We start from the raw sequence: 26213 nt of genomic DNA, 5'->3' as shown, positions 1-26213 counted from the left end.
TCTAGGTTAGACAACCTTCATCTACTGGTAAAAGCTGGCAGTTGTATTACGAGCTGATAGCCTAGGTATCTCACATACGTTCCTTTGGCGATCCAAGCCCAGTCATTCTCTGCTTCACAGCAGCAGCAGCACACCTTATTCAGCTAATCGGTTAATCAGCGAGCCCTCAACAGTCAGTGGCTCATGCTTGTTGGAAGATTGAACAAATATATGGAACAGCTAGAGGTCTTTGCAAGTCTGGGAAGCACTGACCCACATGAGTAGGGCTATGATCAAGCGGCACCTTTTCACTTTTATATTACTGGAGAAAACTGAAAAAAACAACTATGAAAAAGTCACACACACTGGCTGAAACCAATTGTCCCAAGCAGGGTCACGGCAAACCGGAGCCTAACCCGGCAACACAGGGCCCAAGGCGGGGGGGACACACCCAGGATGGGACACCAGTCTGTCACACGGCACCCCAAGCAGGACTCGAACCACAGACCCACCAGAGAGCAGGACCCGGCCAAACCTGCTGCGCCACCACCACACCCCCACTTAAACACAATGTAATATATTTCAAAACATGAAATCCACTACAAACAGAATTGGTTAAAACATTAAAAGCTAAATGAAGGTAGTCCTCTGAGTTTGCTGTTGATGCAAATTTGTCAGCATGTCATGCTTTTGTTTTTTTACACGAAACACTTTGATGAAGGCCCTTATTACAGATTTCTCCCTTCATTAGTCATTTTTCCCGTCCGTCCAGTCTTTTCAAGCCAGCACAAAACTACCCTTGTCTCCTGGATATTTCATTTAAGGAGCTCTGACAGGTATTTGCGACGTGGGAGTCATGCGGTCTTAGAAATTAACTCCAGCTTTATTATGAAATTACTCCGACCCCCCCACTCCCCCCGTCTTGCCCCGCGTCCCCAACATGGCGTCCGGACACACTCTCGCGAGATTCCTTGGAATTCCCGCAGCAAATCCGCTCTCACCCTCCCTCCATTGGGAGAAGATCTGTAGCTCGAAAAAAAAAAAAAAAAAAAAGGAGAAGGCAGCAGGCGGTGGGACATAGTAACGGAAACAAAACAAGCTAAAACACACACACTTCAACAAATCTTTCGGGAGGAGCGCTCCATTTTTGGCTCGTTCCCACGGGGACGAACAGTAACCCATACGACTTTAAAATTGCAGCGCAGAAAAAAAAAAGCCGCTACCCTGGCGTAGGTAGCTAGGCTGCTGGAGAGCTCTTCGAAGTAGCTAAGCTAGCCGTGTGCTTAGGCAGGGGTGGGGATTCATTGGTGAGCCTTCCGAACTGGGACAGACTTGAGCAGAAATCCACTAGAACATCGCCGGGCTCGGAGCTCCGCGTATAGACTATCTTGGCCCCGCCACACGCGGATGGGACCCGGTTCTCCTCGGCGGCCGTCGGAACGCTGAGGTTCGCGCCGGAAAATTTGAAGCCGGAGGAAATTATTCTTCTTGTGTTCTTTTTATGAAGTAGCTGAGTGCTAGTAGCGAGTAGTTAGCCGACTAAACCGGCCGCAGGCCATAATGGACTGAGGAGAGGCGGCCAGGTCCGCTGGAACACGGACAACAACATTCCCGACAGGCCGACACCCTCGAGCAGCCGGTGGAAACGCGACATCCGGACCATGCAGGGCTTCGAGAGGCTCCCTGCTCCTCACTGGAATGACTACAATTAATATATGAACGAAAAAAGAAGAGGGGAAAATTGAGTAGTGTAGTCTAGCGAATCCCGACGACGACGCCGGTCGAGTCAGTTATTAGTTTTCTTAAGTACATATTTAAACTTGTGAAAAACTTGGGAGAGAATAAGAAAAAAACAGAAATTAATTGAAAGAAAAAAAAATGTCTAGTGCGAAGGAGAACCCGTGTAGGAAATTCCAGGCGAACATCTTCAACAAAAGTAAATGTCAGAACTGCTTCAAGCCCCGGGAGCTGCACCTCCTCAGCGACCAGGACCTCAACCAGGTACCGCGACACGGCGCTGTGTCGTCACTCTCGTGTTCGTGTCGTGATCGGCAGCGCAGGTCCACGGACACTCATGTCTGCTCGGGTCCCGTCCGCTGCCTCCTTTACTGTCTCCTCAGGCTACCTGCCTTATTTTCGTGCGTGGTACTACAGCGGAGTGGGATTCGACCCTCTCTCTGTCCCCATTTCAGAATTCTCGTAGAAAAAGCGTCTGTGAAATGAGAAAATATAGAAATGTCAGTTGCTGTCTTTTAATGAGTGCTTGTGCTCATCATCATCTGTCACTGTCAGTCCTGCCTCTGGACCCAAAGGTCGCAGGTTCGATTCCCACCTCCGGCTGTACTACCTGGCTTGAGCAGGCAAGGTAGTTACCCTAGTGGCTAAATTGCTCCAGTTAGTTACGTTATATAAATCGAGTAAATAATTGTAAAATATACGTTGCTTTAGAGTTAGATAAATTAATAAATGTCAATGTACTTAGTTACAACTGGGGATTGTAACTAAGATTACAGTTGAATTGGGGATGCCAAGCATGTGTGTAAAGTAAAGACCCCTGATGTTCCAGGCTTGTTGTTGTGGGAGTTTATCTTTTTTTTTTTTTTAGACAAGTCTAAGTCCCCTTTTCCAGCTTTTCAGCATTCAGATCAGATGTTGAGAGATTTGAGTTGTATCCGCTGCATACTTTATAGATTGAGGAACGTGGTTTCTGCACTTCGACGTTCGAGTCTCTCGCCATTCTGTCCATTCCCAGTGCAGTAGTTAGTCATGGTGGAGGAGGATGACAAGCTGCCGATGTATGATCTTAAGGGAAAGCTTTTTCAAAAAAAGCAGAACAGATGAATTTAAAAATGAATCCATTTACTCACACTTTCTCTGTTTAATGTTTGACAGTTTGAGGTTTTTGACTTACACGTAGTGTAGTGACAGACATGCACATCATCTTGTCACATTCGCTGAATATTTAGCTAGTTATATTGCCTTACTTTCTGTGCTTAAAATGCACACATTACTGTTGCCAGTACCTCAAAAATGCATGAGAAAGCACCTTCTGTTAAAAATTGCAGTTGCTTCCTTACTGTTTGCTACTGCTGTATATTTTTCATTCTGCAGTTTGGATAGTTTTTCTTAATTTTCTTACAATTACACATTGTAAAATTACAAATGGGGAATTGTTACTGAAGCAATACAGAGAATGACTTTACAAATAACAAACCATCCAGCAACAGACTGGATTTTAGGTTTCCACATTTTTAGATAATTTGCTGATTTGCCAATGATTTGAACCCTGGATTTTCAATTGCCAGGTTACGGCTCTAACTATTGAAGTACCTGCTGGTCCTGGTATTGTGTTTAGTCATTGTAAAGGCTTACTTTATATTATACGGTGCTTTATTTCCATTGCATATTTCTAAGCATACACTGCAAACAGCCTGCAAATAAAACTTTCCACATCCGTGTGTTTATGCCAAACAGGAACTTGCTTTGCAGCCATTGCGACCCACATGGAGGTGTATTTGTAGGTATGCAGTAATCACCCACTATGCATTACACAATCCTTTGTGTATTTACATAACCAAGTGCACTTCTCAAACAACAAAAGTCTGCTCCATAAAAATATATTCATAAGATGCTTCTTTAGTCATTTGTCATTATATGAAATGTAATTATGTGGAGCATTAAATTAGGGTGATGGATTGTGAGTTTGGTTGTAGGATTGAGATCTTATTGGTGCGTCTGTAGTAGACTTTCAGATTCTTGAGTTGAAGCCAAATCTGTGAAATGGATCAGTGAAAAGAGCCTGCCTCTTTATTTTAGACTGTGCTTTTGTTCAACTTAAATTTGTTTGAATAATTACCATGTTTACCCTGTAATGTGTTGCAAGGCAATTATATAAATGTAATAGGCCTTTGTTATTTAAATATAAAAATCTGTTAACCGTTGTGTGGTGATATTGAGGTCAGATTGCAGACAAAATTATTCGATTAAAGCATCAGAATTAGTCAGAAGCATATTAGCCCTATTGTTTTTTTTAATTGTGTGAAACATGACAGTATTTACTTTATTTCGACTACTGAGTTTAAAAGCTTTTTTTGACTACTCATTTAAATTTAAAAGAATTTCTTGTTTGCCCACAAGACAGTCTATCAAACAGTGGCATTTTATACTTTTTAGAATCTATGTGATTTTTTTTTTTTTTTTTTTTTTTTTTTTTTTTTTTAATTGAATTGAAATTCTGTCTTGGTTAAAAATGTGTTCCCCCCCTTCCTTAACTAAAAAAGTTGTAGTAATTTCTGTAAAGGAGTAATGAGGACTTTTGGCCAGTTGTCTGCATGCTGCATTTCAAAAGACAAGTATGACTTAAATATCCAAGTTCATTACTGTTCATTTGATTTGTGGTTTTTCCATTAATTCTTTTGAACTTCCAGGATAATGACTAACACATGTATTGTGGAGAGGCCTGAGATGCCATTGGATAAACTTGAGTTTCAATGTTTAAAACGGCTAAGGTAATAAACAAGCAAAGATGAAAGCAGAACATATCGTGTTTGCTTGGTAAGAGAAGCAAATTATCTAAAAATGTGGAAACCTAAAATCCAGTCTGTTGTTGGATGCTTTATTTATAGTGCTGTCTATACTTTGACTGAACAGCCATGGGTTTCTTTTTTTTTTTTTTTTTTTTTTTTTTAAGGCAAAGTTTTAAACCTGCAGATGTGGCATATTCAGCATTTTTTATGGTCAGAGTCTGAACTCATTTAGCCATAACTGTATTCATTTAATTATTTTAATAATGTAAAATAGACATGCATTCGCCCCACAGTTCTTAAAAAAGGCTCATGTCGATGGAATTACAGATAAAATTCAACAGCATGAACACAGGAAAATGCTTAATTGGCATTACCGCAGTAAACTTATGTATTCACAATAATTCTTGTTGGTTACCTTAATTGCTATTGAATTGATGTTTATTCTCTTATGTCCAAGTGTTTTCATGCTGCAATAGTGTGCCCTGTGTACTCCAATACTCTGGATTTTTGGAGTTTAAGTGCATTTTTGAATTTACATCTACAAGGGTAAGTTGATGTATCTGTAATAATGTTTTTAGGAAAACTGTACATGCAGTCTGAAGTAATAACTTAAAAATTGCAATGTAAAACTTCTTTTGCTCTGAAACATCCAACATGATTATTTGTTGAATTCCTTAACCGAAAACAAGGGCAGTGGTCATTTGGTGTGGACAAAGACGATGAAAGAGTACCTTCTCTGTCTGCTTAAGACTTGGTAAATAAACAAACAGCTACAATGAACAGAATGGGGGGAGGTGTGTGGGTTTTTTTTTTTTTTTTTAAATAAACCAAGAGGAAACCTTTCAGACCGCTTGTGCCCATTGTAGTTCCTTCTAATTGATCCCATTCGCCTAATCCAGATGGTTGTCTGAAGGATCCCTGAGAAATGAGCCAGTGCTCAGCTTATGTGCGTTACAGCAACATCAGCAGCCTTGTGCATATGCGTGGAGGTCTGTGTGTGATTAACACAGGTTAACCCTTACATAACCAAATCGTGAATTCATCTGCTGTTGCCACATTCTCTAATCTGATATAAGCAGCCTATCCAAGAAAAGCAACTCTTAAAATACTTGCCGTGAAGTATCATTGTGTTTCATCAAAATGTGGTGATCATATGTTTTATGGAAAAATTTGCCTTAAGAATATCACTTGTCTCATCTCATTTATTAGGACTTGTTAAAAATTGCCTTTTCCATTTTCACACAAGTGAACCAATGGTATTAAATACTATGTTCATAGAATCATGAAGCTTGTTTGCAGTTTAGGATTTGTAAACACAACTGCTAAATTGAAACCCATGCATTTATCTGTATTTGTGTACAGTACTATATTATATGCACAGTATAGTTTACAGCTGGCTCAGTCAGTCTTTGCTTCATGTGATTGTATAGGAAATGACACACCTGTCCTGTAATTGTCCTGTAAAATAATTTTGTAGTTGCTCAAGGGCAGAACTTTAAGAGCAAGATTTTAATTATAGTACTCACAACCCTCCCAAATGTTGTTAGCATGTAAGTATTTTGATCAGTGTGTCTTTGCTGAATTTACTTGCCTATTGGTTATCTTGAGGAGTTACACGCTATTCTCCATTGTTCGCAGATTCATCCTGATGTTTTTCAAAATGGACCATGTCAAAGTATTCTGAACAAAATACAGTGATACAACTACTTAGTCATTAAAATATGCTTTAGTTTTTTAGCATCCCTTTCTATATCCTGTCTATAATGACTCTGGGAGATTTGCAGCTATGTGCTGCAAACTGGATTTTGCATATCACATTTCATCCTTTAGTGTGCAGGCCTTTAAGTTTAAAATGTGTGAGTGTAGGAATGTGTGTATATAGTAAAGTGAGAAGGTGGTAACGTGAATTCCATTATACACCGTAACTGTACAGTACATCTTTATCAAGTTGATCAGATCTGAGTGTACAATCCTTTTGCAACTCTTCTTTTTCCCAATACTTCTGATTCTTAACATATTTGAAATGTCTTGTTCATCTACAGTTTTCATGTATTTCTTGCTCTTTTTTTATGTGGTTAGTTTTAGGAGCATATATGGAATAAACTAACTAACCATTGCAGGCATAGAGTGTTCTTGAAGGTTTATGTGGAAAAGGCAGCAGTGAATCTTATTCATCCATTTAAATTAATTCAGCTTTGTGTGTAAATAGGGAATAATTTGTCTTTTTCTTCTATGATTTAAGTTCACACTTGTCTGATGTAACAGATATGACAAGTCTCAATCTTTGAAAAAGACAATTCCTTAACTTTTTAAGGCTTTCACAAATACTTTGTGGACAATGGTAGATAGTTTACGCTGATACAGTAACAGTTATGCATTACTGAGGACTCTACTTTGTGTTATGCAACCTCTATAAATGCAGTATTTTAATCATAAAAATGTGCTGAATTTGACTGGTGAACAGTTATTTGCTAATTAAACTGCCCTGGTTGTAATTTCTTACTTTTCGTAACTAATTTTATCTTTTGTGACATTTAACAAAATAATCACTTGAGCAAAGACTTGAATAAAAAGTTAACTGTATGCAAACTTAATTGTTATCTGTGCACATGCTCTGTCACTGGCTGTGTTAATACTCAGACACCCATACAGTTCTCAGTTACTTCCTGTTTTGACATTCTGGGAAAAGGGTTGGCTTGTTGGTGCTGTAGCAACTACTGTAACGTAAGGAGCACACAGTGTCATTTTGTTCTCTACGGGTAGTTTAATGCATCAAGCACTTGTGTATTTCATGCATTCTTATCTTTTCTATATTGAGATGGTATGTAATATTTCTGGGCTTGACTGGATTTTGCAAAGTTTCAATAGCTCACAGCTAACAAGAAGGACCATCTAGTATTTCCAAAAGATCTCTGCAGAGTTGACCGAATGAAGGTCAGTTCTTCCCTCTGGCTTGACGTCTGAGTAGACGTCCAGAGCGGCATGGTGGCCTTCGGGGCTTTGTGGTCCAGCCCACAGAGTTGGAAAGGAATCAGCGCATCCGGGTCTCTTTGGGGATGATTCACGTACATTTTCAAACAACAGCTTTAAAGTGCTTTTTTTCATCTCCTTGTCTTGAGTGATAAGTCAAGACTCTGTAAGGGTTTGTTTGTGAAGGTTACCTCTTTAAAGTGTCTGTGCCAGTGGGTGTAGTTCTGGTACAAAACAAGAGCTGTCAATGACACACTGGTTTTGGTCCAGGGAAGAGGCGTGCAAGAGTGGCTCAGCGTAATCTGGCTGTGAGTTGCAGAACTTGCAAAACGTTCTGGCCAAGTTCCGCAAGTTAAGCATCAACAGAGGATACCATATGCCATAATTTGTCCCTCAGTGCAGAGCATGACTCTTCACCATTCCTACCTGTGTTTTATGCATTTAGGGGCTTAATGCAGTGCTTGAAAGTTAATTCCTTTCTGACCAATAAAGAGAACTTTAAACATCTGCTTTACTGATCTCATGATATACTAACTTTCATGGAGGAAGACATGATTCTTTCAGTGTTAACTGAGGAAATGGACAGTGAAAATGCTTTGCTGCACAGCATGCTTTCTACCATAGGTCTTCTAAAATTTGATTCTTACTGTGTTTTTAATTTATTTGTTTATGTGCACCTATTCATAAATCAAGTGCTGTTTTTGATCAAACTATTGATATGAAACAAAGAATATGATCCTTTAAATAAATGTAAAAGTTGTGTGGTGGAAATACTCCAGCGTGTCATTTGTCATTCTTCTTTGGATTTGATGGTCATAGACAGACCCTCTTCTTGCAGAAAGTTCTAGGCTACTTCGACAGGAAGCATTCAGAATAATGAAAGACCAAGGCCTTGATTGCTGCCTTTAACTAATTAAACCAAGGATTTACTGCTTTGTTACTCTCAAACTTTGTTAATTTCCGCAACTGCCAAGCACAGTGCCCTGCCTGTAAAAGAATAAAAAGCAACAGATGTTTGAGTTGGTCATCAAATGAAAGGGCAGGCTTTCTTGCAATTTTATTTAGTCCGGGTTTCACCCCAGTGAATGTCGTATGTTAAGGAAACGCCAGGGAGTGTTTGTCAGTCACTCTCTTCCTGTGTGTGGCTCAGTGAGAGAGCATGTTTGGAGAAGACTTGATTTTGATGCATTGCAGCTCAAAAATTAGTTTAATTAGTTGATGAAGCTGTGGTGATGTAACTCCGTTTCAGCAGCCTCGTGAGGTAAATTTAAGCAATATTTTCTTCAGCAAAATGTGAGATTTTTCTGTAGATCAGTTGTGCTGCCTCTCTAAGGCCAGGTTGCCTGCCTCGTGGTGGCCGTGGGACACGGAGATGAAGATGGAGGCAGAGTGTGATGGGTCAGGGGTGAGGAAGGAGCTTGTGAAAGGAAGTGCAGTTTACCCACTTTTCCCAGAGCTTGTGCCGGCATCTTTAATTCCTGCTCTGCTTTTTGGACTGGGGGGCGGGGGCCTGGGGCGTGGGGGTATGACAGAGTGCATCCAGGGGTGAGCCAGACGCCCGGATAAGAGGCCTGCTGGGACCGGCCCGCGCCCTGAGGCCCCTGGCCTGGGAGGAAATTGGAAGTTAAGCCTCCTGTGCCTGCAGGGAGGGCCATGGGGAGAGGAAGCAGGCTTGCAATGTGTGAAGGAAGAGCATAGGGGTGTGGCTGTCCCCCACCACCACTGCTCAACACCCCACCAACACTGTCACAGCTGGGAGAAACGTGATAAAAGCACCACTGCACACTTTCCATAAACTTACTGTTGTACTTCTGTTAAATTTCAAGTGTTATATGAAAGAAAATGTAATGTTCCAAGTCCCTTGCATATATGACCCCGTATGGGACAAGCGGTTCTGAAAATGTGTGTGTATATTAGAAAGGTAGTACCTACAGTATCCTATGCTGCCGTATGAAAGTTTTCATTAAAATCCAGATGTGCCTTTCATTTGCCACAAAACTTTTTTTGTCTAAAATTACAGAAAAGGTCCCTTGAGTCTTCAGCCTTCTCTGATGCTTTGTCTGCAAGTCTGAACATGCAATATTTTGATTGATTCATAGAAACTTGGCAGAAGTACTTCATCATTCTGGACTTTTGACAGCTCTTCAGAAAAGATGCTTAAGGGAGGACAGCTTGCATGTACTATTGCAAGTAAGGGTAGAAAAGTGCGAATCTGACAGCTGCACGCTAAGACTGCCGTTTAGCCAAACACTGAAATTTACTGGAGCGCTTGGGGCAGCCACTGCAGACTGCCTGCTGGCACCACTGGTTCTGTGGGACTCCATCTGAAAGACAATTTTTTGACCCGTTTCACTCCTTTATGTATAAGCAGTCTTTCACGGTGCAGTCGCTCAGTGTCTGTACATTGTAATAGAAATAATGCTTAAAAATGAGCATTTTTAAGGATACTTCTGATGTCTGTGTTCAATTGCACTGTTGTTTTCAAGCTACTTTGGTTAAGTTGATTGTTTTTGCTAATATTTGATCTTGAGAAAACTGACTTGTCCAGAAGTTGTTTGTTCTAATCACAGCAGTCAGCAACATTTGGTTTCCATAAGACAGGGCTGGGAAGACATTGTTTGAGTGCTTCTGTGTTTGTACATTGATTGGCTTAAAAAAAAAAAACCCTTTTCAGTCTGCATCTGGTCTCCAAGAACATTTTTGTTTCTAACCCATATTGCTTGGTTGTAATAATTCTCTAAACTGCTCTTTTTCTTTTTCAGGCCAAACCTATTTATGGAGGCTGGCTGTGTTTGGCCCCCGAGGGGACAGATTTTGACAATCCGGTGCAGAGATCAAGGGTGAGAGCCTAATTGGAATTGGATTGTGGGTAGTCTCCTAGTGATACACTTAACATGTAAATCATTACTGAGCTTTTTAGTTAAAACATCTCATAACTGGGAATTAAGATTTTTTAACACTTCATTCATTGCATTTTCTAGCAGAACAGTAAATTGAGTTCTATGCTTAACATTTTATTGTAACTTTGATAAGAATGAGGAAACGTTGACTCTTTGCAGAAATGGCAGCGGAGATTCTTCGTGCTCTATGAACATGGCTGTTTGCGGTTTGCTCTGGACGAATCAGTAAGTAGTTTGTACTTAAGGGGTTCATAAGTGTCTAACTTTTTTGCCTTAAATGTGCCTTTTATGGTTGTCTTTATCATTCCATTTTTAAGTACCCTCATAAAAGCTTTATTCATAGCAGGATGAGGCAAAATTGGAAGTGTTTACTGGCCAGTGTGTACTGTCCATCTGTAGTAGTGATGAATCTGGTCACCCAATGAGCATAGTGGGGGCCTCCACTGTTGGCATGGACACATTTTTAAAACCTTGATCTGGAATCTCCTGTCTGCTTTCCTTATCTGTGTGGACAGTTCTCAGGACATCCTCTCACTGTTTATGCACCTGGTATGGCTTTAAGTGCTGACACGACTCCTGTTGTTTTCAAGTCTAAATTCAATGGTGCTGGTTTAATCGCCTTAATCGTGTGTCTGAAGTAATGTTTGAAAAGAATTCTTCTAGAAGAATGACTATATTGCTGGCATCTTATCTACAAGGCAACAGTGTGGACTTTCTAGAATCGTGTTTGAAGGGCCCCACCCTACATCGTGAAGGTATAAGTGTACATCCAGGATGGAGGAAGAACAGACATGTCAAAGTGGCAAGAATGAAAAGCCCTAAAATGATCCAGCCTGGTTTCATTCCTTTTGCAGTATTTTAAGATGGTCAGCTGAAATGAGCTGGCCCACCTGCCAGAAGTTTAAGCTGTTTGTATGCAAGAGTGCATCACTAAATCCGTTTCATGATAACAGAAAGAGAGGCTCCCACCTTGATAAGACATGGCATGGTGCCTACTTCCATTGTGTATTTTCAGAGACTGCAGACAAAGTGATGGAGGCCTGTATGTAAATGAGTAATAGAAGTAGACCAGTAATACCCACTGAGTTTAGTAAAAAAATTTTTCCTTTCATTGTAGCAGTTATGAAAATTCTATCAGCTGCATTGTCTTTGTACTCTTTTCCTCTGAGTGTTCATGAAGCAGATGGGGGGGGCACGGAAATTAGGTCAGTGAAATGGCTCCCTTTGTGCATTGAAACACAGGAGCTTGCACATGTTTGACTAATAAAACATGTCTAAAGAAGACAGTGACTGAGACCTTACTGCTGAGCTTACAAAATTAACTACAAGCAGAAACATTTATAGGAATGATCAGAAAAGGATTTTGGCCTTTGATTCAGATCAGTCAGTGACCAGTTGACCATCTCTCAGTTTGAAGATGCATGTTTTTTTGTTCTGCTCTTTTGTGCACTGTGTTTAAAACAAGCACTTCTTGTTCCTCAGTTTTGCCCCGATCTCCATTTCCTTACTTATGTTCTTCTGGTAGAACTTCCTAATTTTTTTTCTTTCTTTCAATTTCAAACCAAAATAACTACTTGCAGATTACTTTAGTGACATGTTTGTTAGGTGTGCATTCCTAGAGAAAAATTGTTCTTCGACATATTTCTGGATTTTTCTTTCACTGTTCTGGTTTTGCAAATTTTGTAAAAGATGTTTAAGTTGATTTTTAAGGTATAATAAAACAGCAGTTACAGAATGTAACTGAATTCTTTACAGTACTAGAATTGTTTTTTTGGTGCTCTAAAATGACTTTCTAATTAACACTGTTACTAGACCCAGTTTGTGACTATTTGGTAGGGACACCCATTATTCAGATCAGCCCATTTATATTTTGAATTTTTTTCACAGCAGATAAAGTGCATTTTTACAAAGGATAAAGTTTGATGAAGGGTGGCCGGCAGTTACTGTCTGAAGGATTTTAACTGATGTAACTCACTGGTGTATGATGATGCAGCCTGGTTACGCCCAGCTATTCAGAGAGCACAACTTGTTTCACGAAAGTTGCTCATCGCAGCATTTTGTCTTTCACTGGCTCACTCGGTCTCCATCTGACTCCATTCATCTACACTTATTTCAGCCAGTTAGCTATCAATTTTCTGTTCTACATGTCATAGAGATTCATTTTAATTCTGAATAAATTCAGAATTGTTGACTTAGCGGGTTGAGTATTCATGATCCACAGTGGAGGTCATTTATCTGCCTTTTCTTTGACCTTGATCAGGAATGACTAGCTACTTGTACAAGTTTCATGATTTGAATTGTCTTTACCATTATAGAATGAACTCAGATTCTTTCTATGAAATAAGAACAAATAAGTTTCACCTGGGTGGATTTTGCTGTATTTGGTTCTAAGCTTCATAAACAGTAGAATTGTTGTATAAATAGATGAAAACACTTAGCTGCAGTTAAGTATGTGGAGAAACTCGACGCAAGTTTTCAGAGATGCTGCTGGAGTCGAGTAACGGAAAGGGGATATTTTAACCACTCAGTGGAGATGATTTGAATGTAGAGTAAGAGTCTGGACTTAGCTCTGCATTCCTCTAATATGTCCATATTTGGTGAACTACTGAAAGGCTGTTTGTGGCTACGTATTATACTCTGAGAACATTAGCCCTGAAAACCACACGGCAATGTAAAATATGCTTAAGATTTACATTCCACAGGCCTTCTGCCATAGGATCCTTTTTGGAAACTCAATGGGGTTACGTAAAACGAAAGGTCCCCATAGTTCAAAGACATATAAAAGGAGAAGTACACCAGAACTTGTGTTTGGTTAAAAGAAATGGTGGACCTTATTCTTGTGCGTCAAAAGGACATTATGCAGACCTCTGTATACTGAAAGATCTGCACTAGTGCTGTCTGTTTCCCTGCAACATGTAGTAAATAGTGCTGTTTTACAGCTCTGAAATGTTTGAATTAACTGCCTTTAGCAGGACGGTTCAGTATGTTGGGTTGTACATGTGAAGGCACAGCATGTATCTGCTGGTACACCTACTACCTGCCCTTTCATGGAAGGTCTTTGTAATAGGTGCCCTCAAGCAGTTATGCGGTTTAACCATTCCTTACCCTATTGTTATTTTATTAGTTCATCCAGGTCAGTTGTTCAGCTCAGCTTTCCTCAATTGAGTCTCAGTTAATCTTGTGCTTTTACATATTGTCATAGGAAAACAGCTATTTTTCTCACAAATAATGTGTTGCTAATGATGTGTTGGCTATCTATGTATAGTAAAACATTTGAGTGCTGTAGCAGACTAGGTTATTGATTTAATGCATTTATTGTGCGTCAGGGCATTACTGCAGTTAAAATGATTTGAATCAGTTGTTGATCCAAATGTTGACTTAATCACTTCTTTATGTAACATGAAAATACAGTCAATTCAGACTGTAAATCTTTGAGTGTTACACAATCGCTGAATTAAGGTCACTGTTTAGCCAAGTGTGTTAAAAATATTTGCGCCTAATCGCTAGGAACTGAAGGTCGGCATGGGCAGGAATTAAACGGAGCCCGAGATGAACGTTTCATTCAGGAAACAGCACAGCATTTGAGATTTCACCTTTTCATGTGGGACATTTCATAGGGACAGTTAGTAGCGTGGTGCTTAGAACTGCTGCTTTTGGACCCAAAGGTCACAGGTTTGATTCCCACCTCCAGCTGTAGTACCCTTGTGCAAAGTATTTACCGTAAAATTGCTCCAGTAAAAAATACCCAGCTGTATAAATGGATAATTGTAAGTAACTTTGCATTGTAAGTTGGTTTGAAGAAAAGCATCAACTAAATGAATAAATACATATGTAAATCTCATGTCCATGAGACATAAAGCAGTTAATCTGTTAGCTTGGTAGTTTTTTTTTTTAATTTAGTTTAATTTCATCCACACTTGATTGTCAAAGCCGTACTATGAATAAACATGCCAAACTTACCAAGTGAATTGCCTATTTTTTAAATAGCTCGATTGTCTGGTAAGAGCAATGAATGTAAAATATTTTGAAAGTAACTGTTGTGGTTGTTAACCTTGACCAGTCACTGAGTGCCAATGTTACATGTTTCATAATGAAATAAATCTCAGAACCTAGTCTTTCCTCTGCTTTTTAATTTTTAATAAAATCACTGTAGGAATTAGTTGCAAAAAATGTTATATAGTATTTATAGAAGCTAAATTGTTATGCAGCACTTTATACTTTCTTAATGACAAAGGGAAAAAAAAATTTATTAATGTGTTATTGAACTCCTAAACTGCTGAAAGACAGTAAAACATGACTTCAAGTAAACCTACATTACAAATACCTTCAAAAGGTAATAAGGTTTCTATATTTAAGCTGGATCAATAAAAACCTCTGAAGCTAGTCATGGAAGTAACTCATATGAAGACGTTTTATGCAAGTCATCTGGGAAGAAGGCCTAACGTAGTTTGGCATTCATCTGAAGGTATTCACAACATCTGTTCGTTTCAGGTACAGGCAGTGATTAGAGCTGTTCATTGAATTTTTCAAGAGATCGCAGTAGGAGTGTCATCACGTGTTGCAGGATGAGACAGAGGTTTATTGGCTCAAACGAGTCTGATTTGTCCCTGTTCTCAGACACTCAAGCAGGAGCTTGTTGCTCTAGGGCAAGAAGGAAGGGGAGGGAGAAGTTACAGGTTGCATTACTGACATAAATCAAGTTGGAACATACCTGGAGTATATAGTGTGAATAGTTGCCGTGCCAACAGAGGTGTTATGGCATCGTGACAGAGAGGTGAGGGTGGACAGTCGGCGTCCTTAGGACAGTCAAGGCTTTGATAGGGAGACAGCCAATTCTGCCAACCTTGTTTTAAAACTAATAAGGTTATGACATGGAAGACTCTTTTCAGAGTGTTCTGAACAGATATTTGAAATAAGGTTTTTTTTTTTTTTTTTTTTTTTTTTTTTTTTAAGTGAATGTTACGATTCTTGTGTTATTTTTTGTGCAACAGATCTTGCCTGCTTTTTTGTTTAGGAAGTACTGACTGTCTTTGACAAAAGCCCTATTTTTAATTCTAGCCCCCTTCTTGGTTGTTATTATTAGCCAGCCCATAAAAATCTCAAACAATGTAAGGATGTAGAATGAGATTTTGTTTCAAAGTCAGGGCCACAGTGTCGCAGCGTATGAATGGCAAGAACTTGCTGCCAGTAACAAACCAGTTGGACAGCGTTTTTATCTAGCCTGTTAGAGAACACTTAAATGCAGACAGACTAACTCTAAAAGGATCATTTCATTCTTTCCTGATAAGTTTAAGTAGCTATACAAATATGGTGTGGAGTTTTTATATTTTGTAAATGTATCTCTTAATGAGGTGTTAAAATGCATTGCCTTTGCATGGAAGGTGTTATTGAAATACCTCCCAAGACGTAAGATAAAAATATTGAATCTGTAAGATTGTGTGAGACACATACATGTAACTGTTTTAAATCTAAATAAATTCACATTTGTAAAGAATTCAAGGTCTGGCTGTGCTGACTTTTATTAATATGTACACAGAGTAATTGCCATATTTGGCAGGTTTGTGGGTTAACTTGCTTGCTTTTTTATGAAGCAGGATCACTCAAATGGCCATAAAAGGCATCAGAAAAGAGAGCACCTGTTTTACATCGAGTGGCTGCTGAATGCCTGATAACAGCCAAGGCAGAAATCACTGCTTTTGTGGATTCACTCTTATTTAACAGTATTAACAGAGGGAAGATTTCATGCTCTTTAAATTCTTGCCATATGCTGGATGATGGATGGGGTTCAGAACTTGGGGGATCCCTCTTTATGAGGTGGAATATTTTGCATGTTTTCAGGACCACTTTTCTATGGAACTGGAATTTTCTGAATATATGTTTAGTGGGAAAGACATGTCAGTGTGAAATTGTTGGTTTTCTTCTACAGTTTATGAACAGGTTTATCGCTGACATCCTGTGAACCTCGCATCTAATATTGTCTTAAACAGATTTTGCGTGCCTCTTTTTCACACAGTGTGCACTGTGCAGAAGTGCCCACACGTTTTTTATCTGTTGCTTGTGTACAGCCTACAAAAAGCTTTTTTCTGGTTTTCCATGGTCGCCTTCTCTTTTCAGCTGGCACACCATGAACCGAAAGGCTTTTCCTGGTTGCCATAGCAATTGTTTGATAACCATATAGTGACCTTACAGTGGAGGCAGTTTTGACACAAAGCTGAAGTTTTGTATTTGATTCTGAAATGATATTGACTTCCTGTTGACTTCTGTAGCAGTGCATTATGTGCTCTGAAAAGCTTTACTGTACTACTTGCTACTTTCATGAGCAGAATTATTTTGCTAAGGTTTAGTTCTTCAGCCTGTCTAATACATAATGTAATATAATGTTGACAGATTTATATTTGTTATTGTTAATCTGTTGCCAGTTTTGTGGACAAAATCAAAATTATTGAAATTACTTATTAAAAACCAGTGCAATGAATACAGCTGATACAAGAATTTTATTATGTAAAGCTTTTAAATTATAGTGCATTGATCATTGTGTAGTGACACAATGTTACTGCATGATACAGATCCCAGTTGACTCTTATAGGTGTTGGCAGACAGCACAGTGGTGGTGTGATAGTCCCAAATCCCCACCTTCTCTTTGGCATAGCTATATGATGCCTAGCTGTAATGGGCGTGTTCTGGGTAGCCAGTATTTTTCACAAAATACCTCTCTGATACAAGCATTAGGGTGCAGCCATGGGGGGCAAGAAGTGTACTCCTACTGTCTGCAGAGAACAAAGGCCATAGCTCAGACACTCCCCTTTCAGTGCAGACTGAGCTTCTGAATCGGGGGCCACTGTTCACCTTCTTTTTTTAAATAAACCTCTGTCTGTAAGGGGTTGAAACTGCATCCTGAATCTTTCATTCCACACTAGTTTTATAGATGAACTCTGCAGTTGTTAACTGGCAGATAAATACTTGTCCAGCATGAACAGATGGTCTCTATTTCCACGCAAAGTTATGAGACTGCTTGAATTTGCTGCTCTTGATTTTTTTTTTTTTTTTTTTTTTCTTTTCCCTCCCTAAGTTGTAAGTTGAAGTGATACAGCTTTCAATTTGTTTAGCTTACACAAAATTGCATTTATCTTTTCATCTGCCATGTAATTGTGGACAGTAGGGAAATTATTTCTGACTCCACGGGAACTTGAAAAGAGGCTCCAGTGACTTCAGATTACATCTGTAGCAGTGGGAGGAAAACCTAATTTTATGTCATGAATCTGCTTTCCATTTCTAGAGATGCAGATGCAGCCCTGGGGACTCAGACAAATGAATAATTTCCAAGAACGCTTAAGTGAACAGTCTTCACCAAACATAACTGGCCTCACAGTGACATGCATTCCAGATCAGATGAAGTTAATAAAGGAGCACCCAGAGAAGGGGTGTTGTGAGGGAGTAATGGATGTGTCCATGTATCTTCATGAACAAAAATTTTTAAATGCAGCTGAAAGACGCTAATGTTTTGTTGTTAGGGTTTCTTATGGTATATTAGTGTAATGTTTTCTGTATTCACTGGCTTTCTGCAATTAATCTCACCTGTAAAGCCAACATGACGTTACTTTCTGGTTCAATACGGTTGTTTAACCTCCTCCCCCAGCCAAGCACCCTGCCTCAGGGAACAGTGAATATGAACCTGTGTACAGATGTCATTGATGCTGAACCAAGGACCGGACAGAAGAACGCATTGTGCATCATCACACCGGATCAAGAATACTACATCCGTGGGGAAAACAAAGAGATAATTAATGGGTAGGAGCAGCTTAGAGGCTGTATGTTATCACTGTGTCCTCCTTGAGTAAAATTATTTTTTTTTTTATAATTTATTCATTTAGCTCATGCTACAGTGACTTAAAATCCATATTTATCTAGTCAGCTACATATAATTATTTACCTATTTTTACATATGGGTACTTTTGCCTGGAGCAGTTTAGGATAAGTGCCTTGCTCAAGGGTTTTACAACAGGAGCACTATTTGAACCTGGGTCCTTCAGGTAAAATGTGATTGCTCAAACCACTACACAGCCTGTTGCCCTAAAGAATGGGGAAAGCTGCTTCTGTCTCTTTCTGTAAGATGTATGTCGCTTTGGAGAAAAGCGTCTACTAAATGAATAAACGTAATGTAAATCTCTTATTATTACCAGACTACTAAGATTTTCTCAAAGCTAGCAATGCTGTTGACTTCTGTTTGGTGTTTTGTTATATTGTCATATATTTGAGAGGTGTAAAATATTCTTCTGCTCTTTCCTGTTGACCCCACAGCTAGTTTATGCTTTTTCTTCAGAAATTTATATAAAGTTTAACTCAAGTTATGTCGAGGTTTGGGTGCAGTAACTAGTTTTTGCTGAAGTGTTGTAGCTTAAGAGTATATGGAGCCTATGGAATGACTAATTCCTGCATTGTGGTTAGCATTTGGCCCAGGTTTATATCTAACTGCATTTTTTTTTGCATGGAATGCAGTAGTCTTCATTCTGCTGCCACTTAAGGACAGACAGGCAAGCTTTTAGACAGATTGCAAAACGTTAAACCACAACCCACCCTTTATGAACTAAGTTTTGCACTGTTGTTGTTTCTACATGCTCCTTCACATATTACGGCATAACTGAATCCACTACTTGCTTTTGGGTTACCAGGTGGAGTGAGCAATTGGTGGTGTACCCAAGGACCAACAAGCAGAATCAAAAGAAGAAGCGCAAAGTAGAGCCCACCACTTCACAGGTAACTTCCTCTGACCACACATTCACCTAACTCTCACAGCTGCAAAGTTCATTATCAGTTCCATGTAGCACATTGCAGTGGGAGTACTGGAATTATGTTTTACTGTAACTCTGAATTTGTAACCAAGTGCTGTCTGTCTTGCATGTAATGCTTGTGCTAGGAGGAACATCACTTAGACTAACTTGTTCTAGAATAGAACAACATGGCAGCTTAATGCAGTGTGCACTCTAGTGTTTTAGCAATTCTAATTTACAAAAAATGGCTACACTAAAATGATAGAAAAAGTCAGGAAAAAACTAAAGATTTGCTCAACTTGTATTAATGGAAAGAATCACAGACTTGAGTGCTCAAAACCCATGTTGTATGTAGGGTTTTTTTGTCATAAACATCCGTCAGTGAAATTTTGAAAATGTTTCCTCCCAGGGAACACCCCATGTCATAGCTCATGGTTCATGGATAGGATCCAAATCTCCACAACCGTGAATTGTGCAAGCAGTTAACAATTATGAATGAAGGAATGACATTAGAACTTATACGTGCTATCAATATTTTTTCTTACAAATATTATGAAACATCTTGGTGTTATTACCTTTTATTTTGGTATTTCAGTTGTAGGTGGCATTTTCTATTTGAGAACCAATTTTCTTTTTCCCATGGAAAAAAAATGTTAATTGGACCACCTCACAACAAGATTTGCCATCATGGAATGATTTTCCAGAACAAATTAACTCTTATGTGAGGAAATTGTTTTTTCTGATGCCCCATTGTAGTGCATCAGTGTATTTTTATTTCAGTTAGTTTGTCATCAAGATATTACAAGCTAATATTCTTATGAAATATTTAAATTTTTTTTTTAAGTAACAAGTAAAATGTAACAACTGAATTGTCTGTTGATGAGCAAAAGGACATGGTCATAATCAAAAACTAAAAAATTACAACATACAGCTTGATTTTGTTAAATTGGCCATTTCACATTGTCTATCAAGATGATGAAATCTGGAATGAGTTCTTGCATGCAAATATTTGTTGGTCGTGTGACTCCCTTTCAGGAGCCTGGCCCTGCGAAGGTTGCTGTGACTGGCTTGGGGATCCCAGAGGCTGAGAAAATTCCAGATTCGCGCTCCATGATATGGCAAGAAGAACTCCACAACAAAGAGGCAGATGTGGGGCCAGCCTGGCCCTCGGCTGATGTTGTGCCACTCAGCACGCCTCTGTCCCCAACAGGTATGAAGGGAACACTGTTGTCAACAGGTGGCCTTTCAAGTCCTGCCAACTTTCTCACTTCCGTTTCCAGTAGTGTGGTGAGGCCCAGTCCCCAGCAGGTGTCCTTTGGGCCAGCTGAGGAACAGTTAAAGTATTTAAATTAAAAAAAAAAAAAAAAAAAAAACAGGCATGCAAGAAAATAAATGGTGTCAATGTCTGGATTTCCTCTCTGGTTGTTTTGTGTCTTTTTTTGAGGTTTTTATTGTTTCATTGTTTGCTGGTTTGTCCTTTTCTTTTTGAATATGTCATATCTTTGGAGTGTGTTAAACCTATTGTATTGATATTTTATTTGGATGGTGTATAATGGTTACAAAAACCCCCAATGGCCACTTTTCTTTCATTGCTTTGTAGGTTTTTCATCTACAGAAATGTGCATAGCTGAGTTTTATACAATATTTCTAGTCAAGGCTACCTTTGTTTACAAGACCTCTAATGCAATAGTAGTTTGTAAAACTAACCCAAAAGCAAGACATGTTCACAAGAATTCCATAGTGCATTTTACTGTAAGACACTGTCACATTGTTGATTAGTAGGTAAAGGTCATCTGTATACAGTCTACTGTACTCCCATGTATAATATGCTTATTTGATATTTCTATTTTTCAGAAAGCATTTTGCACTCCAGGCAATTAAGTACTTTTACCTCAATTTCTGAAGCTAAACTCTTTGGTCTGACAAAGTCAATTGTTTGAAATTTTCAGTTCTTGTCAAGAATTATTCTAAACTGTTTTGGTGAAAAGGTACTCTTTAGAGCATGATTCTATAATCATCAGGACCTGCCTTTTTTTATTAATGTGTGTTGCTCCGGTTCCCCGCGACCCCGTATGGGACAAGCGGTTCACAAAGTGTGTGTGTGTGTGTGTGTGTGTGTGTGTGTGTGTGTGTGTTTCCACACTGAGCAAATTTGTGGAAAAATATGAACATCCATATGCACACCACTTTTATGGATGGCCGTTTTTTCAATAAGGTTTATTTTGGAGCCAAAAATTTCATTTCAAATTCTAATAAGAAGTAGGAATTGTAAGCTTTTTCAGTGATGTCTCATGTTAATATGAAATGTAAAATTTGCACTTCTATATAGACTTATTTTCATTCTCTCCATGGTTCTGTGAATTTGAAAAGGTTTAGAAGACTCTCTTTTGTTTCAGCAACTCTAAGCCTGTAGTTCTCTAGTTTTTCATCCTTGACTTTTACAGTATAAATTGCTTTCATAGCAAAAATTCTATCATGCTGTTATGTAAACACTGAGTGTTTTCATTATTTGAGGTATTTCACTTGGCAGAAATTGATTATACCTTTTTGGCAGTCTTACTAGCTGGCATGATATTTAAATACTAGACATTAGACTCTTCCCACTACTTCAGAATGTCTCACAAAAACAGTTTAGTGAGACCTGTTGAAATACCAAAGGCATTCACAGATTTAATTTTCCACGTCTACACTGGTAAGCTACTGTTTTAGTCAGAAGGTGCTGTGTTGAGTGATGCCATCCTATGGCATGCTGTTCCCTTGACTCACTGCCTATTATGTACTCACAGCATACTGAAAAAGTTACAGTACAGTAACTAATTTTCAGTTAAAATATTTAAGAATAAGTATGGAAAGCTATCAAACAGTAATGATTAAAGAGAAAATATTGAAATGTATGAACCTTATGGCTTATGAACCATTTCACACTGCACATCCTGTGTTGTCTGCTTGTAGTTTGTTTCAACCATGTCTGTTACTGGTGTCTTCGCTTTGTGTATTTTTACACAAATTGAGGATTTTTTTGAACCCTAAAGTGTTCCACATGTGGTGGTGCTAATTCTGCTGCAACGAGGAAGCATCACAGGCCACCACACAACAATTGCTTTCAAAGTGGAAATAGTGAATGCTACTGAGAAAGGCGAGATGTTGGTCATCGATTTGGTCCCAAGTCAAATTGGATTCACACTTTTTAAAAAAGCTCGTCCTCCTACTGGCAAGCTGGCAAAAATTAAAAAAGCTTAGTAGTGTAAAATCTTTAAATGTTAAGGTTAAAAGACATAGCAGTAATTTACATATGCTCACCCAATTCTCCTACAAAATATAAATTTTCTTTCTGAAAATATTTTTTTAAATAAATTGTTTCTGTTTTGTTGCTAAAGCTGTTCATTCAGTCCAGGTATCTAGTGTATGCGTTACATTTTCTCAGAAACCAAGTAGGCTTTTTTGGGGGGTTTCTTTGTATAAATTTTATCTTGATATTTCCTTTCTTGTCAAAGGTGAGGGGATCCCTGTGGACCTCAACTCTGATGGTGGTTCTATCAATGGTGACGAAGTGGACCGTGGTGGGCTCCCCTTGCACACCACCAGCCCACAGCACCCCCTTGACATCCTCTCACCAGCAGGCAGCACCTCCAGCCGTCACAGCGGGGAGCTGGGTGGGGTTCCACGGTGTCTTTCCCCAGCCCCCAGTGACCCCTTCCCATCAGGCAGCAGCCTGCTTTCCAATGGCTCCCACATCAGTGGCTCCATGAGCTCCCTGGACTCAGATGCCAGTGGTAGTACTGTGACCAGCACGGATAGCCATGTAGCTGAGCCAGCACCTGGCTGGGGCCATCGCGTGGCTGGAGCCTATGACGCTCCACGCTCGCGTCGCCTTGAGGTAGAGTCACGCAAGGCTGAGAAGCGCAGTCGCATTCATAGCCCTGACCTGCAGGGCAGTGAGCGGCACCCAAACCCAGAGACAAGGTGAGCCCTGATGAGCTAACGTCATAAGGGGTGTAACAATGATTTTTAATCAAATGTTTCGCTTTGTTTTAATTTATCAACTTTAAAATATCTGTAATCAATACATTAATATAACTGTATATTTCACACTCACTAAACAGATTGAAAATGTAGAATAATGCAAGGTTTAACTGAATTTGCATAAGTGAACAACACCGAATGAACAGTTCAATCGTAATTAATCATGGAGTATTTACAATTGTAAAAAAAATACATTTTAAAATTAATGGAATGCATACGTAATTGTTTTCTTTAAGTCCTTTGTATTACTCAATCAACTGAATTTCATCTGTTTTGTTTTAGGTGCAACAAATTAAGTAAACTGATATTTTTTCAGCCATATGTTTCTTAAGAGTAAAAAAAAATTAAATTTAACACTTAACATGGCTTGAGCCCATGGGGGACAAGTTTATTTCTCAGATATGTTTGGCCCCTTTTTCCTTCTACTGAAGATTGCAGATGAAATGTCAGAAACAACTTAAACAGTGACTTAAGTTGTTCGCATTGTAACTGGGTGGTTTGGTTTTAATTCTTGTTTACGTGAGCTGTGCCGTTTAGTGCCTAGCAGCCAATGGGACAGCTGATGTCGTGATGCGAATACCTCGCTGGCTGTCTCAGTTGCCTTTTAAGGAGGATCGGCACAGCAGCGAATTCTCCATATAAGGTCAAATTTCAAAAAGAGTCACTTTTAATATTTCCAGCTGGCTCCTAGCTGTCTAAATTCTTCCTTTCACCAAAATGGTGGGTAAAGAAAGTGATCATCAGAGAAAGGCATTATTTTTCACAGCAACTCTTGTATGTATGCAAAAAGAACCTCATGGGGTAAACAATGGAAATGCAAATGTCTGAGCTAATACATGGAACAATTCATAATGATTGCAGAATTATGTACACATTTTAAGTGGGACATAAGTATTTTGTAGTCAGATTATCCTGTGCTCATGCAGACATATTTCTTTCTCACAAAAAAGTCTTTATACATTTAAACCTCATCTTAACAGGAACAGTTAATTCCTTCTCTCATTCCTCAGTCATACCTTGCAATCATAACTCTGTTTCTGTCTGTGTTGGTTCTTAAATTAATATTGGCCTCCTTTTTCCTGTCTTGCAGTCGCTCTAATGTGATAGAGAAGTTGGAGGCTCTGGAGCTGGAGAATGCAGAGAGGATGGAAGTGGAGGAGGCCAGCTGTGGCAGTCTTAGACAAGGCCGTAGTGAGACACGACGCTTCCAGAGGGAGGTATGGCCTCATCCTCTTAGCCTGGCCTCTTCCACCCAAAAAGCTAATGTGATTATCACTTAAAACAACTCAGTTCATACATTTATATGTTAAACATTTATATCTTAAATAATTTTAGATGTTTTATATTTTAATTGAAAGAAATGTGTAGTCTAATATTCACAACCTGTAAAACTCAGTTTCTTTTATTTGTTCCTGAGAAAAATTCAAGCTGGATGATTCAACTTTATAGTAACACCAAGTACTACTGAATTTTCAGTATTTACAATGTGGCATGGTGGCACAATGAGTAGCGCTGCAATCTCACAGTGCATGGGTGGTGCGAGAGGATGTGGGTTTGATCCCCTCTCAGTCTATGTGGAGTTTGCATATTCACCCCTTGTCTGCGTGGGTTTCCTCCGGGTGCTCCGGTTTCCTCCCACAGTCCAAAGACATGCTGTTCAAGTTCATCTGAAAGTGTCTTCCACTGATGTATGGATGAGTGACCCATTGTCAGTAGTGTACAGTATTAGCATTGGAAGTCACCTTGGTGAATAAGGTGTGTGGGCTGGTAACACTACATAGTTTGTTGGAAGTTGCTTTGGAGAAGAGTCTGCTAAATGAATAAATGTAATGTACAGTACAGTATGTTTGCAATCATACCAAAAAGCCTTTACACTATACATCAGTTCACTATAGTTGTTAATTATTGTGACTTTGGAGCAATCAAGAAAAAGAGGTTGGCCCAAAAAGCACCATGGAAACCAAACTAGGATGAATCTTTACACTTCTAGCAGATGATGCTTCTCTATTGCTGTTTTTGTTTTCATTCTAAGTAGAGGTCAGAGGTGTGAGCTCAATTAATTTCCATTTTCCATGCTGTGGTTAGATTCCCCGATAGTTGCACTTCCTTTTCCCACCCTGTCCTGGGGAAAACGCTTCCTCAGAATTTAAAACAACTTGCATGCTGATGTCCCGTTGAAGTTAAGTGGTGTAGTCCAGTTTGAGAATGATTCAATCATGGGTTGCCAAATGCAACATTTTAGGACTCGTTTTGATGTTTAAATGTAAATTTAGAAACTCTGACATAGCTTTCTCATATACCCTTGCCCTTTAAAGTCAAGGGAAAGGGAGGATTATATCTTATTTCCAATTAAAATGCTTTATCTCATTGTGCCATGCTTCACTGCAAAGGCTGTCATGATCGTTCTAATGAGATTTTTAAAATGATGTTGTTCTCTCTTCCTGCCATTATGTGTATTTTTCTGTTCTATATTTCTTGCATAGAGGAAACAGAAGTTTAGCATGGCCCTGAAGCACGTGAATCAAGCTATTTGTTTTGACTGTGATGCTAAAAAAGAAATGAAGGTCAAGCAGGAAGGTGGCTGCTCTTGTTTGGTCAGAGGTCACTGCATACTTACAGCTGCAATCATGAGAAACTTAAGGAGTCAGGTTCACTCCTTAAAAGGTTTCTATTTACAGTCAAAACTTCAGTTGGTAATACTTGTTTTTCTGAGATCTAATAAAGAAATTTGTTACTCTTTATGCTGACCTGGTGGCATCCCTATGCTTGGGAAGACAAGGGAAAAACTAAAGTCTTCATTCACTGAACCTGAGAGCTTTGTGGAAAGTGCTCTTTTTAGCAGAAGATCGAGAGGGACCTTAATTTTCCTCTGCTGCTGACCATCACTGTTCCATGGGCCACACAAACACTTGGCCCTTTCTACACATTATTGATATTTCCGTTAAAAAATGTTTCCCGTTATATTCTTGAATTCTTGCCTTAATGGAGGAATCACGTTGCTGTGGAAAAGTGCTGTCCAAATCAATGTGCATTTCTTGTAGCTTTTG

At 39.1% G+C, this 26213-nt stretch overlaps 1 protein-coding gene across 3 annotated transcripts in view; it reads left to right on the top strand.

Moving 5' to 3' along the window:
* Window positions 1-1011: 1011 nt before the first annotated feature.
* Window positions 1012-26213, top strand: part of LOC108940019 (myosin phosphatase Rho interacting protein) — a 51142-nt gene continuing 25940 nt past the window's right edge. For 2 of the 3 annotated variants that reach the window (XM_018761771.2, XM_018761769.2), the window contains exons 1-8: window positions 1012-1980; window positions 10238-10315; window positions 10535-10600; window positions 18012-18163; window positions 19045-19129; window positions 20179-20353; window positions 22638-23106; window positions 24257-24383. In XM_018761771.2, the coding sequence (XP_018617287.1) occupies window positions 1858-1980; window positions 10238-10315; window positions 10535-10600; window positions 18012-18163; window positions 19045-19129; window positions 20179-20353; window positions 22638-23106; window positions 24257-24383 (1275 nt within the window). In that variant the 5' untranslated portion in view covers window positions 1012-1857. Of the gene's footprint in view, window positions 1981-10237; window positions 10316-10534; window positions 10601-18011; window positions 18164-19044; window positions 19130-20178; window positions 20354-22637; window positions 23107-23850; window positions 23887-24256; window positions 24384-26213 lie in introns of those variants that run through there. The other variant, XM_018761770.2, reaches the window with a different exon arrangement.

The sequence above is a fragment of the Scleropages formosus genome, chromosome 20 (assembly GCF_900964775.1).
Source record: "Scleropages formosus chromosome 20, fSclFor1.1, whole genome shotgun sequence".
In the NCBI taxonomy this organism is placed as follows: domain Eukaryota; kingdom Metazoa; phylum Chordata; class Actinopteri; order Osteoglossiformes; family Osteoglossidae; genus Scleropages; species Scleropages formosus.
This window is presented reverse-complemented; position numbering and strand designations above follow the sequence as displayed.